Below are 15,233 nucleotides of genomic sequence, written 5' to 3' on the forward strand. Positions count from 1 at the left end.
GTTGCTCAGTAAACTTTAAAAAAAGATAAAATCCTTCCTCCACCTTTTGGTGTGTAGGACGGAGCTCATCTCTAGATCTGTTTGTATAGCCCTTGGGCCATACAGTTATGGACGAACTACGTACTTGTCTATAGCAGGGGGCTAGTCCGCCGATACATTTGGTGTGTGTTCAACTACCATACTCTTTCTCATAAGTGCTGAGTGTGCTAAGCACTTGGAAAAAACAGTACTGCGTGTGCTAATTTTAAAGTCTCTGGTATGACACGCGTACGGTCGGGATTTGAGCGAGTAGTCTCCCCGCGACAAGGATATTGCATCGGTCGCCAAGGGATGTCTCTGTAGCTCAACTGGTAGCAGCCTCACAGTTGAGCTCCTGGTTCCAACTAGTTGCAATCTGGGTCAGGACATCTCGGTTGGGGCTGCACCCGTCGTTCGGAAGGGACGTAAAATTGGGTTCCCGTGTTCGAGGAGGAAAGGGCCAGCAACCCCTCCCTGTAAAAATCTACCCTTCTACAGAAACAGCAAGGAAACTTGCTGACCTATGCACAACTAGGTACTTCAAGGTGACTGCACACGTCAGTGCATCGTCATCGGGGCTTCTAGTTAAACGCATTACTTTGATCCGTACTACTTTGATGTTATCAAACAACGAATATCCACAGTGAGACGCTGCGTGAACATTGTTTCCTTTATGGTTCACGGCTCAGGTTATGCACTTCTTCCTTTTCATTTCTTGACATCAGACTTCTGAGAAGTATCGATTTTTGCTGACGAAAATCTCAAGTGTCGATGAGAGTCAAGCATCTGAGACAACATTCCTCAAATAGAACACCATTGAAAGTAATCATCTGGTTTGGTTCTGACGAGGAAATACAACCACTGATTATTGGGATGTGAATTCCCAACCATAGGATATGTAAGCTTTGAAGAACGAGTATTGATTCAGGAACTGAACATTAGGTTCAATTTGTGAAGTCTCTGCCTATTTGTGCAGTCTCTACCTCCGAGTAAAGAGGATGTACGGAGAAGTGATGATAGATGTTTGCCTGGGAGATGAAACATGGCGAACTGGGAAATAAGCGGGTGTACACTTCAAAAGGAACCGGGGTTAACATCAGGGGGGATTGATTTCAACTCGTGCAGGAAATAATCATTGGTGTCCGCGGCTCAAAGGCGTTGTACGTTAACCGTGATCTTCATATAGAATTTCGGGCTGAAGATATTGTTTATAGTTGGTGAATATGCATTTGTACAAGTCTGTTTGGTATATATATATATACTTTTGTCTTTAGGATGAAAATGTAATGCGAAAGTACAGTATTAATCTGTTAGAAATGTGTACACCGCTTCGTGATCATGGATCAGATTAAAAGCGCCACCTACCGAAATAGCTTGGAAGTAAGTTCGAGTAATAAGCCAAACGTCATCCCTGTAACGATTGGTTTTGGCGACGCCTCAGGAGCGGAGGCATTTTTACTGTATAACTTTGAGGTTTGCTACTTCATAATTCCTCACTCTACGACTGATAAACTAACAGCAAAACAATTCAAACACGTAAAACATATTTCATTCAGTTGTTTATTACAGAGACAGAATTAAGACTGGTGACCATCTTACAATTAGTACTTCCAGACACGGATGGTCTTGACTTGCAGGGCGGCGTCCTCTCCATTGTTGACGTCGGCGTTCCAAGTCGGGTACCACTGGTTCTTGGCCATCCAGAAGTCCTTAAAGGCGGTGGGGGATTCGTTGTTCCACGGCTTGCCCGACGAGAAGGTGTCCTGATCGCTGAAGAAGCCGTTGGTTCCGCCCACAGCAAGATTCAGGATGATGTAGAACTGAGCAAACAATAATGGCGTTTAAAAAAGGTTTTGGCGATGTGTATGTTTCATTATGTGTGTGATTCGTTCTTCCACGACGGCTTGCCCGACGCAAAGGTGTCCTGGTCGCTGAAAAACCCGTTGGTTCCGCCCTCAGCAAGATTCAGGATGATGTAGAACTGGGAAAACAAAAGTGGTGTTTAAAAAAGGTTTTGGCGATGTGTTTCATGATGTGTGTAGGACTCGCGGTTCCACGGCTTGCCCGACGCGAAGGTGTCCTGGTCGCTGAAGAACCCGTTGGTTCCGCCCACGGCAAGGTTCAGGATGATGTCGAACTGAGAAAACAAGAGTGGTGTTTAAAAAGGTTTTGGCGATGTGTTTCATGATGTGTGTGGGACTCTCGGTTCCACGGCTTGCCCGACGAGAAGGTGTCTTGGTCGCTGAATATTCCGTTGGTTCCGCCCACGGCAAGGTTCAGGATGATGTAGAACTGAGGAAATAAGACTGGTGTTAAAAAAAGGTATTGGCGACGTGTGGTTTTTCGTTGAGGGCAATGTATATTTTTTAGGGATTTTCTGGCAAATGCGTCATGGTAAGCCAGTTCTCTATCTAGTGCCAGGAAATATTGATCACATTTCCATACATTCTATAATGTGCCAATGATTTCCATGAAATTTCTTGTACCAAATTGTACATGGAATGATGTCAAGTCACTGTTGGGAAAGATATAAATTGTGATTTACCGTCAGGTCCTGTTTAGACTGATAGCTCCGAAGGAATAAGTTACCTCTTGGTCGAAAGGAACTAGTTTGCTATCCGAGTACTGCCAGGGATTGTGGGTATCTGCCCCCTGCTTCTGCGAGAACTCGCCCAACTCCCAGAATCCTCCGGGGCCGGGGTCAACCTTCATGATCTCCTGGTCGTCAAGGAAGAACCTGGGACAAGGGCGGTCAAGGTCATTTGAAAATGAGTCGTCTGCATAGATTGATATGGAATAAACGTACTAAACATAGCCGATGCTTAATGCTTAATGACTCTGGTTTTGCTTGTGCGACCTTTAATGCTTGCTTGTTTGTTTGTTTGTTTGTTTGTTGGATGCACTGATGACTTACGTCAAGTCGTTTTCAGTCCACTCCAAGCCCCATTTGTGGAAGCGGTCTCCGAACGTTTCTCCGCTCAGAGTTCTGAAAATAAAGACAAAACAACAGTTTCGGTGAAAATGACTGCCTGTTAAGAGAGTTAGCAAGTGTTGGAACATCTAAGCAAAATGAAGGTACAAAAGGATAAAATCCATTGCAACCATGCGAATATCTGAAATTTTACAGCTAACCAAATCACTTTTAAGGATGACTTAGGTGAGTTATGAAATATATTGCAGTAATTCATTGGCGCTCACTTGATCACGTGGGTCTTTTCGTATCCGTTGACTGGCCAGTAGGGACCCCAGTGCATTGTGGTCCCCATGGAGTCCACGCCGATGGGCACGCCCTGTGCGTTGCGTGCGTTCTTGTTCCCGCGAGCTTCCATGAGATCGATCTCTCCAGATGCCGGCCACTGCCCATAAAAGTTGTGCTTGGGCAACATCCAGATAGCTAAAATGAATGACAGAAAGTTTCAGACATTCGCGGAATTTTTTTTCCATTTCAAAACTGTTGCTTGTTCAGATCATTGTAATGCCTTTGCACTCATTTAGTCATGAGTGGTGATAACAGCAAAAAATTTTTATTTATCAATCAATCAATCAATCAATCCATTCATTGATTTATAGCTGACGTGTGATCACGTGCCCTAAATGTTTGATCATTCGAACATGACTTCCTTCCAAGACGACTGTGTCACAGATGACGAAACATTGCTTGACCATCGACAAGCCACAAATACATGTGACAATTCTCCAAGCAGAGGTTACGGTGGGAGTGGGGCTGGTAGTGACCGCGATGTTTTTGGTCTGCCTCGCTCGTGGATGGAGGCAGACCCCCAAAATCGCAGCCATTACTAGGAGAATTGCTTTTTGTGTTTGATAGGACTTTGTTACGATACACGGACATTTGAACCTGAAGGCGACGGTGTTACATGGCAAAACATTGTTGAATTGTGTTGTGCTGGAATACAGTTTAACCAACGACGTCAAGCCACAAAGAAGTAACACGGACATTACCTGGCCAGAGCCAGTCACCAGTAGGCAGTTTGGCCTCCACCTCGATCTTGCCGTACTTGAAGGCGAAGCTGTTGATGGTGCGCAGACGGGCAGACCGGGCGGGGTTGATGTAGTTTGTCCCCGTACCCTGACGCGAGCAGCCGTAGAAGGCATTGCCGGTACACTGGTCAGCCGGGGACATGCCTGGAAGGGGTTGAGTGGGGTGATAGTAGTGTGAGTCACAAACAAACTTATCACAGCGCACGTTTGTGGAGGTTAGACATCCAGGTAAACAATGCTCTAGATAGATTACGGAGATTACTTTCGGACATCCATCACTCTTTTTCAGCTCCATTCTAGTGACTGGAAGTAATTTCTGTAATTTATCTAGTAGTAGAGTTTGAATTGTTTATGATTATTACAGGGCACATCAGCTAAGCCTGAGAGACCATCGTGCAAGTGTTCGTTTTTTGTTTTTATTAGTACACAGAAGAACGTAAAATAAGTTATGCCTTTGTTCAAACTTGTGTTATGTTATATTACTATTTAACTATTTCCTGTGGTTTAGGAAGGCTTCAGGTATTTATCATTGCCTGTTTATATTTTTGCGTATGGAAAATGAATTATTAAACAAAAATTATGACTGGATTTCTACGACCTTTGTTGAAGTTACTACTTGAACTTACAACAACATCCACTCACCCCAGATGTCCACTAGCTCACTGGACAGGGCCGCCTCGCCAAGCTTGTCTGCCGTCAGAGTCGGCTTGATGAAGAGAGTGTTGTCACGGACGTAGCTGTTGGAACGGTTGTTGACGTACATCTGGAACTCCCAGTTCTATTGGATGAAAATAAGCACGTATTGAACGCGTGGCAATCACGTGATAGCCATATACATCTGTGACTGGTAATTCTAGGATGATGACACGTGATTATCACGTGGTCAGCAGAGCTATATAAACTGAAATTGTGCGGATGTGGGAATGTGATCATCACATGATCACACAACGTTCTTGGGAGCCTAAACAAACTTTCATGTGGCCATGTGATTGGCACGTGATCATCACGTGATTACTACCTAACTATCAATCACTGTACAAATGATATCATTTGGGGCTTCTTACCCCTCCTCCGCTCATGGTCAGCTCGTGTTGCCAGCGGTCGAAATCCAGCTTGTCCCAGTTCTCTTCGAAGATCAGCCCGTTGCATGGCGCGATGGTCATGTCGCAAGCGGCGTCACAGGGGTAATCCTTACAGTTGGCAGCGACTCCCACTACAGTGCCTGGGGACATATATGTATAAACTTGATTTCAGCATTTGAATGTTTAGTTCGATATCTCAGCCATATATACTAGCAGGTTTAGATACACAGGTTCAAATTCTGCATTTTCTGCAACCCCCACGGCGCCATTCACCAATATTAATATGGCGGCGTCCTGAGACATTGGGGACATTGCATGTATGAAATTAAGATAAATGAATGAATGAATGAATGAAACAATGAATGAATGAATGACTTACCTCCCGTGAGTCCACCGGTTATTCCTCCTGTGATCCCACCGGTTGTCCCACCGGTGGTCCCACCCGTGGTCCCACCGGTTGTCCCGCCGGTTGTCCCACCGGAAGTACCTCCGGAGATACCGCCGGAAATGCCGCCCGATGGCGCGGCGGTGGTTGTGGTTTGCGCGGCAGTTGTTGCGCCCTGTGTGGTGGTTGTGGCCTGGGTAGTCGTTGTAGCTGAAAATACATTTCATGTTACTCTAAGACGGTGTTTTTTATTGATTCCGTGACACATTTTTCGCGTAGTCATCCTTTTAAAACTGCATGAGCGTTTGTATGATTCTCACAACATATATTGATTGGCTCATAAGACTCACCCTTTTCTTATGGAAAAAGTAAAACTTTGACACTGCATGTGTAGCCCTGTCCTTTGACAAAACTTAAACGTAATTCCTCTGTCCCATATCAACTTATATCAACAATTCGACCAATAATCACTAACGTTACACTTAATATCGACTGTTGTATAATGTAGGAGACATGAATTCAAGATCTGATGTCAATCAGGCATATTTGTGTTAGATTGCATGAAATATGATATTTGTATGAAAATATGGAACATAGGAATGCATTGCATGTTCATGTATTATAAAGTAAAGTCAAAGCGGTTTAATAATGACTATACCAGTCCAATAAATAAATAAATTGGTAAATTCTATCTTCAAGTTTTTTGTTTGCTGTTTGAAGCAGGGTCGAACTACTTACGTGAGGGGACCGTCCACGACTGTTCCGTCTTCTGGTAGCCTCCACTACTGTGAATGACCAGGATCCAGTAGTAAATGGTTTGTCCCGGTCGCACGGTGATGCCTTGGTCTTCGTAGACAAACGCGCCACCTGTGAAAGAGATGCCGAATTGCAGTCAATGTTGAAATGGAATCATAATTAGGCCCCCATTCCACCAGACGGCGATCGCGCTGCGACCTAAATTGGACTTGTGTGGCCATTGACTGTGTATTCATAATTGAAATAGCATACAAAATGTGAAAGTATGACTGAGAAACAAACCACAGTCATAAAAGCGTAAAAAAGATTCATTTTTTATCTGTGAAATTCGTTGAGCGCTCTGTCAAGTCGCTCGGTATCTGTATCTGTATAGCCGGTATAACCGCCCTTCGGCGTAACACACCAGCTTCGCGGGCACGCGGCGCGGTAGCAGCGAGGTCGCAGCTCTAAAGGAATTGGGGTGAAAGGGGCAAACAAAAATGTCTTCAAATAGTCCGGAACCATTTCCATTAAGGACAGGCATAAGATAGCATCCATAGCAGGCTCTGAACCGGCTTTTCGGGGGGCTAAATAATACACCTTTTTCAGCCAGCCCGTAACCATCAGCCACCCCCGAAACCATTTTGCCGGTGGCTGATGGTTACAGACTGGCTGCAAAAGGTGTATTATTTAGCCCCCAAAAAGGCCGGTTCAGAGCCTGCTATGGAGGCTAGGCATAAGACTCCTTTCACAGCCTTGTCCCAACTGATGATCAGCCTTTTCTGATGGCCGGGTACCAGGTTAGAATCAGAAGTGTGACCTTACCTGACTTATCGACGATGTCGATGTTGTACTGCCCCGCGGCGACCCCAGCAAGCGGTGTGTCAATGTTGAAATGCAGGCCCACCAGGACCACGCCGTTGGTGTCTGGAAAAGGAAAATAAGGAACGTCAGAATGGGTGGTAGAATATGATCTACCCATGTGTGATACGCAAAATTCTAGTCTCTAGCATTAGACGTACAAATCTAATCTAAAGTAGAGTCAAAATACAACATTTGACTTTTCATACTTGCATGAATTCAAATTCAAACTACAGCTGTTTAACGAATACCAACCTGTGTACGAGATCCGGAGTCCCTGCGGTGACATCATCTCGAACACAGGGTCCCGCACGGTATACTGTGCGCATGCGCAGGAGATCAGCACCAACACATATAACACAATCATCTTGCCTGAAAAATACAAAATAAAAAAACAGACTATTTCCTTATGATTCTTATGATTTCATTTTGTGTTGTTGGCAATTTCCCCTCAGTGAGGATATGGCGTGGAAAGTATTATCAGCAAAACATGTGTTTTGTTTCTTATCTTAGCTAGACAATAATGTTGTTTATTTAAAGCACCTTTTTACGCCTGTATCTGCATTTATATAGCCGGTATAACCGCACTTCTGTGTAACACACCAGCTTCACGGGTGCACGGTGCGGCAGCAGCTGCTTATATTACACTGAATGTACTGTCACACCTAACCTTTGCACATCTAACTGTAAGCGTTGTTTAAAGCTATCTAGTGAAGACGTCCAATGAACAGTCACAAATGCAGCCTTTGCTCTGTCAATAGCCACGTCAAGACGAATTTGTTTAGAATTACCGTTCACAAGACTACTGACGAGACAAAATGAAACAGACTAAAATAAGAAATCTTTTTGAGGATTAAAAAATATCCAAGATGGCATCCACGCTACGTACAACTGTGTTTCCATGGAAATCTGGAGACTGTATTTGCACTTGACTATATAAGACCATATGTTTTGTAGTATACACCATACGTCGTCACAAAACTTGCTTGTTACGTTGGTTTCTTTTAAAATTGTGAACCAGCGTACAAGACATTGCCCGAATACCACAACTAACATGATTGTATAAACGTCGAAGAAACCAGATGGCATAAAAGCATGTACAGTATGGCTTAGTATTTAGTTTTAAAGACCGATACATTTCAAGGGCCAAGGGCCCAAAATGACAAAAAAAAGTACAATACAAACTTTTGCAGCACAAAACAAAACAAAACAAAACCCATTCCCATGAATAAAACATTCTTAAAGCTAAAGACCTTGATAAATAAAGAGAACAATAACTTACCTTTGGGTGCTCTGACTGTAGAAGTAACAAAGCTGCACTGATCAGTTATATGTCTGACTGACGTGTATGAGAAGCGCTATGTCCTTTATATAGGTCTGCTAATTGACTCAGGATATTTGCTCTACCTGTGATATCAGTAGTGCTTCCGAACATTGATCATCCACAAGGACGATTATGGTATATCGTCTCTTATAGCCCCTCCCATATGTGTGTGTGTGTGTCCAGACTAAATGATATTCAGTGCCTTCAAAGAAAACACCTAACGCAATACGATTAGATGACGACCATACTTAGAGTTAGTTACTAGGTTCTGTTATGTTTTTTTTTATTTGTACATGTACATGCTCACATGATGCATTAACGTAGGTTTAATTATAACTACATGACTGCATATAATCATAAGGTTATTGCAAAGTCACGCTCAAATGTTTGGCATGACCAATGTAGATTATAGAAAGTATTTGCAAGCATGACTTTGCAACGAACCTTATTGCCAAGTCATTCTCGAATACCTTCTATAGGAACACTGCGCTCTAAGAAGAATAAAACGAATACCCATTCGCTTAGTTACTTTTCAAACGACGGAAATAGTAATATACACTGTAACTTAGCCTGTTCAGCTTCAAATTCAAAATTTGTGATTTTTTACAATAATTTTTACAAGGTAAGTGTGCGGCTAAATCTACGACGACCTGTCATTTGTTGAACGAGCGAAAGTTGACCTTCCATCACAACAGAAGAATATAATTCTTGTATCCGTGATCCTGCTTTAGTGTTCTTGAAACTTGTGAAACCTTAACGCAAAAAGAAAGGTGCTAGTATGTATGTATGTATGTATATGTGTCTTTTTATGTGTGATTGGGTACGTGTATGCGTGTGCGTATGTGCATTATTGTCAAGTTATATGGACGTTGACAATTTCTCGCCGATATTTGCAATCAATAGTTCACAGGTTTAACAGTTCAAACTGGTACCTGTCTGACTTCAGGCATCCTTAGACATTTTGTCCTGACATCCATTTGTAGAGCCCACCCCTAGTTATCAAAATAGTGTCTTAATCCATGTAGTTTAGAATTCTAGTAATTTGACAATGTATCTGCTGGTGTGTTACGCCAAAGGGCGGTTATATCGGCTATACAAATACAGATCTGTATACTATCCTTTTGTTGTGACCTATACTTAAATGTGTACAATAAAGGTCTTCATTTATTCTTATTCACCATCATCATATCTTGTCGCCCCAGTTCTGTATCCATTGCCGGGCTGTCTGGTTGGTTTCTCGTAAACGTTGTGTCTTATTGCATCATTGTAACGTTAGGGTCCGTGTGAGTTTACCACCTGGATAAATGTTATACAGGTTATCCTAACCGGTGTTATCATGAATTACAAAGGACGATGTTGGTACGTCATTGTTTACGGAGTCATTATAGTACGGTTCGGTGATAGCCCCAGGTTTTGTGAATGGTACCTTTATCGTTATGTACATTTGTGGGGCGTACACTGTGTATGTTCAGTTAGGTGGGGATATTTCCATTATCATGATAATGTCGAAGGGCTGACCGAGAGGCCAATGGCATTATGTCATGTTTATGGAATATGTGTTGAGTGTGTGTGTGTGTGTGTGTGTGTGTGTGTGTGTGTGTGTGTGTGTGTGTGCGTGTGTGTGTGTGTGTGTGTGTGTGTGTGTGTGTGTGTGTGTGTGTGTGTGTGAGTGAGTGAGTGAGTGTACTATGTGTGTGTTTGTGTGTGAGAGAGAGAGTGTGTGTTTGTGTCTGTGTGTGTCTGTATTTATGTGTGTGTGCGTGTGTGCGTGAATATGTGTGTGTGTATGTGTGTGTGAATATGTGTGTGTGTGTGTCTGTATGTGTGTACCTGTGTCTATGTACATGTATGTCGTATGTGTTTGTGAGCACCAATCAAATCGTGTTAAACTAAGTGGCTCTGCCTTGCGCTCAAGCTCATACAAAATGCACCTTAAAGTACAATCCACACAACTTGCAGCATTTCCAAATGATAATTGGATTTATCTATTGATTGATTGATTGATTGGTTGATTGATTGATTGATTGATTGATTAATAGACAGACAAAAGACCATTGCATTTGTCTTCTTGTTTCACACAGTGCGTCGACGTTCTTACTTTGTTTGCTATAGAAATGTTAAGCATTGCTTTGTTTGCCACAACAAATTCAGCGTGTAATTAATCAATATTCAATTCTCCACCTCACGAAAAAATCTTAGTAAAGGGAATCAGGTCACTAGGTCATTGGAAAATAAAGTTCTTGGAGGATGAAACGCTGCTACTTTCTATGGAAGTGCTCAAAATCAAAACAACACTGACTATTGAATCGACATTGGTAAGCTGTAGACTTGGTAAGACTCAGTGGTAAGCTCTGGCTTGCAAAGCTTTCTAAAACAAGAAATCGAAGATCTCATACCTCTGTGAAATGTTTCTAGCTTTTGTGAATTTCTTGTTTCATTCATCATTGTGTATTTCTCTCTGATTCATCAGGCAATAGACATCCTTATAGCAGGGAATTAAAGACATCAAATGAGAAACCTATTCTGGGACCTTTCTGGGACCTTTGATCTAACTTCCTGTCACTGTCCCTGACGTGCCTACTACCTAGCATGTGGAAACCAGCCAATCTACTACATTAAAAACCTACGGACACACAAACAAACGTACAAACAAATAGACACACCAAAAACAAAACCTCCGTACACAGAGGTAACGACACTGACTAGTAAAATGAAAACTTAGTGGTTAGCTATGGACTGCAAAGCTGTCTAAAATCACACCTATTGCAAACTCTCTACACCAAAGTCTCCATTTCAACGACTTCGTGTGGAAGCAGCGCACGTCTCAGCTGCAGCAATCTCTTCTCTATTCCTTCTGGAGTCGGCCTTGTAGCTGGAACGTCGCGCCAACACGCCCTCATCAGTAGGTACAGGTCCTCTGGACATCCCGGCGGCTTCTTCATCCGTATTCCTTGTCTCAGAATTCCTACCATCTGAAGAAAGCTCAGCTGAGTCCTGCCATCGTAGCACGGATCTTTCCCCAGCGTGGCGATCTCCCACAGCAGCACGCCGAAGGACCAGACGTCACTCTCACAGGTGTACTCGCCAATCTCGATGGACTCCAGCGCCATCCACTTCAGCGGAAGGAGTTCGTCAACGCCTGGACGGTTGCATCGGACATACTGAGTAGTGGCATAGACGTCTCTGGCCAGTCCAAAGTCAGCCAACTTGGCCACGTCATCGGCAGTGATGAGGACGTTACGAGCGGCCACGTCACGATGGGCGATTTTCAAACGTTCCAGCTCTTGTATAGCTCGTGCAATGTGGACTGCGTATCCAAGAAGGTTTCCAAGTAGGTCTTCCTCATTGATGTTCCCTATCCGGCGTAGGAAACCCAAGAGATCGCCTTTGGGGGCATATTCTAGAAGAATGTACTTCTCCGCAGACTTGGTGATGAGCCCTACAAGTCGGATGATGTTGGATTTGTGACAATTGTCATCTCGTTGTTGGTGCACAGCTACCAGTATGGCTGCCTCTCTGTAGAAGTCTCGGTAGGACTGTGAGTCCTCGACGCGAACCGTCTTGGCGGCAACGGTGAGCTTTCCCTTGGGTGTGCGCATCTGTGCCTTTCTGACTTGCCCAAACATCCCTTCTCCTATCAGGGGACCAAGAGTAAGATGGCGGATCTTCTTCTCCCAACGTCCCAGCCAGCCCGGCTGTAGACTCTGTGCTAGATCCTGCTCCATTTTCCTCAGCTCGAAAAGTATCATGTCCTCTTCCCTTCTGTCGGGAGCGGAGCAAGCCAGGATGCCCGTTTTGTAGAGTACGGTAACCACTATGGCAACAAGGATGGCTAAGGCGCCCAGTGCGACCAAGACTTCGAGCAACGGCTCATCTCTGCTTGTCTGCAATTGGTCACAGTTCCGCCCCGTCCAAGGTGTCACGCATGCGCAGCTGCCATCCACGTTATTACATGTAGCGTTGTTCTTGCATTCACAAACATGCAGACAGTCCAACCCGAATCGACCGCTTGGACATGGTGTGCTACAATCCTTTCCGAACCATCCGTCACTGCAGTCACACCGGCCGTCGCTAGGGCTACAGCTCGCACCGTTTTGACAGCTACAGTTCCTTGCACAGTGTTGACCGTACGTGCCATGGGGACATTTTGTCTGACACTTTGTTCCTGTCAATCCCGGCGGACAAACACAACCAGCCCAGCGGTCACAGCTGGCACCTTCTGGGCAATCACACACTTCATCGCACCGGGCACCTTTTCTGTATGGAGCACAGTTGGTAACTTTGAGCACAAACGTGGTGTTGAGTGTGTTTCCTTGGGTGTCTCGGACCTGACAGGTGTAAGGTCCGTTGTTGGCTGGTTGTATGTTCGGTATCACAAAGTCAATCTCATTTACACCAAAGCTAACTTCCTCTGTTGTGCTTGAAAACGACATGTATTCAACGTCAACATGGTATGCTTTGCACCGAAATGTGACATTTGCGGAAATGTAGATATCGCGAGGGTCGCTAGGTGTCGTCGTGATCGAGACGTCCTGTTTGGGGATGTCACAGGCCACACCTTACCAGCCGGGCGGACATTTGCAGGCACCGTTAAACCCGTGGCAACGGGCGCCGTTCTTACAGATACAGTCTCTTTGACAACGTAAACCGTATTTGCCAACTGGGCAGCCCACCGGTGTTATTCCTATATCCAGATATTCAATATTCACTAACGCTCTGATGTCATTGCTTTTAAATGAAAAATCTATGTCTGATGGAACGTCGCAAGAATAGGATACTGTCTTTGTTGTAGGAAATGGCCAGGACCATATCAGGAGGAAGTTGAGATCTCTGTTATTAACGACAGATTCAGGAACGTACTTTTTCAGGGTGGCACGTCTTGGTTCGTCTTTTTCTATGTTTAACTTTAGATTGTAGAGGTCTATAACAATACCGGGTAGTTTGGAATCAGAAGTGCACTTCAACTGATGTATATTCTTATCCCACAGCTGTTGCAGTGTGTTCAAATAATCAATGTACGTGTCATACGATACGATATGAACGTTACAATCGCCGTTGTCTGTCTGAATCTGCCAGTCGAAAGGGGGTTTGATTTTCCAGAGATCAGAGGTGTTATGATATACCTTGTTACCTGACAAGATGTCGCCACTTTCTGTCACTACCTCTCCACTAAACTGTAGTTGAAATAGCAAATCTTCTGTTTTCCTGTTACTGTAAGGACGGACTGGAGTTTGACACGTTTCGTTGTACACGGGAGGATAGCCATTAATGTCAGTCAACTCTACCTGGACACTCGTGTTGCGATGTCCACTGCGGATGTTGAGCAAATATACCGGCTGTACTGACCAGTCCAGAGGGTTGGCGACCACCACAGTGCAGTTCTTCGTCACGGTAAAGCGGTTGTACGGATCTCCCTCCATTTTGTTACACGGAAGTTCCGCTTTTTCTCCAGCCTGGATCCATGTTAGGCTGAAAATGGTCTCTCCAACTGCCACGTTTTCTGGTACGGAAACGCTGAAGGCTGGACTTGTAGTTGAGGTGCCAATGCAAACTTGCAAGCAACTTGTTACAACAAGTAATGCCTGGAAAATAGTCGCCATGTTTACTGCAGCGTCGTTCGTACCTCTGTACCAACGCAAAGTTTGGCTGCTAGAAGATCTGAGTAGCTTCCTTAAACGTCAGTGTTCTTATACACATGGAAAGCGGAACTACTATTTAAGTCGAGAGAATGACTAATATATGTATATATGTACTTCAGACAACTCTTACAATACAGTTCCTTATAATTCTGTCAGTACAGTTCCTTATAACTTTTACAACACAGTTCCCTATATCCCTTTCACGAAGCAGGAAAATTGATCTGCTGAAGAGTCTGGAAGTTCTACATGACATTTTCGGCAGTAATACGCTCGGTGTTCTCTTGGTCATTGCGCTATTTTGGGAGATCAGCCTATGTTCACAGGTCCCCGAGCCCCGTCCAATGTGACGGGGTAGATTTTCAGGTGGAAAATACGCTCGAACCTCTGTTGATTTAAAATTTGGGCTAGTTCTTGTGATCAACAAATATGTTTGAAGCTTGTTGACTGTGTGACAGGGGCTTTAGGAGTTCCTCCATGAACTACAAAGAACGACGTCGCAGTTCTGAAGTAATGTTTGCCTGACTCTCAAGTTGTTTGCTAAACGTAATTAATAACTTCTGCTCTACAGTAAAAAGGCACTAAATACTTTTTGCTGTGTCACATATATTATGAGTGGACAGTTCAACAGACCTGACAGCATTTTGGAAAGGGAACTTGGATCTATTGATAAACAGACAGACAAAAAAGCATCGTTGCATTTGTTCAACGTCTTCTCGTTTCAGAAAATACCATTGAAATTTTGGCATGTTAGCAATTCATAACGTGACAATTTACACGTCCACTTCTGCTGGTGAAATGAGAAGGAAACGCGTCATTAATGGCCAATGATGTTGTTTTGTTTGAGAAATTTCTTAGATACTGCCATTCTTGATTTTGGATGGTTGCATGATTGGAAACAAAGTAGAGCAAACGTTAAAGATTCACACCCCTTTTCGAGCTTTTCGCGATTTCCCCATTCCCGAAAAGACGGAAAAATTTGGCAATTTGACGGTTGTTTTAGCCTTAACAGCTGTTCATCTGCTTGAATGTTAAGGGACTGTCAGAAAAGATCAGCAGTCACTCAGAAAGTGTTAAGTGTTCGACACATACACATGTATAGACATGTATTTAGGTATTATCACACTATTGATTTAATCGAAATAGCAACATGATCAGCGATAAGCCGATAACAAAGACGCAAAACATTGAAA

At 43.7% G+C, this 15,233-nt stretch overlaps 3 protein-coding genes across 3 annotated transcripts; all 3 read right to left on the reverse strand.

The window, feature by feature from the left end:
- Positions 1-1,561: 1,561 nt before the first annotated feature.
- Positions 1,562-8,474, reverse strand: LOC136424338 (beta-1,3-glucan-binding protein-like). Its single transcript, XM_066412902.1, has 12 exons — positions 8,363-8,474; positions 7,336-7,452; positions 7,045-7,146; positions 6,223-6,351; positions 5,479-5,694; positions 5,082-5,239; positions 4,660-4,795; positions 3,979-4,161; positions 3,217-3,412; positions 2,933-3,004; positions 2,608-2,755; positions 1,562-1,838 (listed from the first exon to the last, which is right to left on the reverse strand). Exons 2-12 carry the CDS (start codon positions 7,445-7,447, stop codon positions 1,620-1,622), a joined length of 1,671 nt encoding a protein of 556 aa, XP_066268999.1. The 5' UTR covers positions 7,448-7,452; positions 8,363-8,474; the 3' UTR covers positions 1,562-1,619.
- A 1,951-nt stretch (positions 8,475-10,425) lies between these two features.
- Positions 10,426-12,874, reverse strand: LOC136424048 (fibroblast growth factor receptor 4-like). The gene has a single exon (XM_066412458.1). The coding sequence runs from the start codon at positions 12,835-12,837 to the stop codon at positions 11,179-11,181; it is 1,659 nt and encodes a 552-aa protein (XP_066268555.1). The 5' UTR covers positions 12,838-12,874; the 3' UTR covers positions 10,426-11,178.
- A 76-nt stretch (positions 12,875-12,950) lies between these two features.
- On the reverse strand, positions 12,951-15,150 carry LOC136424049 (uncharacterized). Its single transcript, XM_066412459.1, has one exon. The coding sequence runs from the start codon at positions 14,002-14,004 to the stop codon at positions 12,964-12,966; it is 1,041 nt and encodes a 346-aa protein (XP_066268556.1). The 5' UTR covers positions 14,005-15,150; the 3' UTR covers positions 12,951-12,963.
- Positions 15,151-15,233: the final 83 nt, after the last annotated feature.

Source organism: Branchiostoma lanceolatum, chromosome 18 (genome assembly GCF_035083965.1).
Source record: "Branchiostoma lanceolatum isolate klBraLanc5 chromosome 18, klBraLanc5.hap2, whole genome shotgun sequence".
NCBI classification, from domain to species: Eukaryota; Metazoa; Chordata; class Leptocardii; order Amphioxiformes; family Branchiostomatidae; genus Branchiostoma; species Branchiostoma lanceolatum.

Coding starts and splice junctions, on each gene's coding strand:
- LOC136424338 (XM_066412902.1), bottom strand. CDS start 7,447: ATGATTGTGTTATATGTGTTGGTGCTGATCTCCTGCGCATGCGCACAG. Junction 6,352..7,044: donor CGACATCGTCGATAAGTCAG/GTAAGGTCACAC, acceptor TCTCTTTCACAG/GTGGCGCGTTTGTCTACGAA. Junction 1,839..2,607: donor TAGTTCCTTTCGACCAAGAG/GTAACTTATTCC, acceptor TTGTTTGCTCAG/TTCTACATCATCCTGAATCT.
- LOC136424048 (XM_066412458.1), bottom strand. CDS start 12,837: ATGTCGTTTTCAAGCACAACAGAGGAAGTTAGCTTTGGTGTAAATGAG.
- LOC136424049 (XM_066412459.1), bottom strand. CDS start 14,004: ATGGCGACTATTTTCCAGGCATTACTTGTTGTAACAAGTTGCTTGCAA.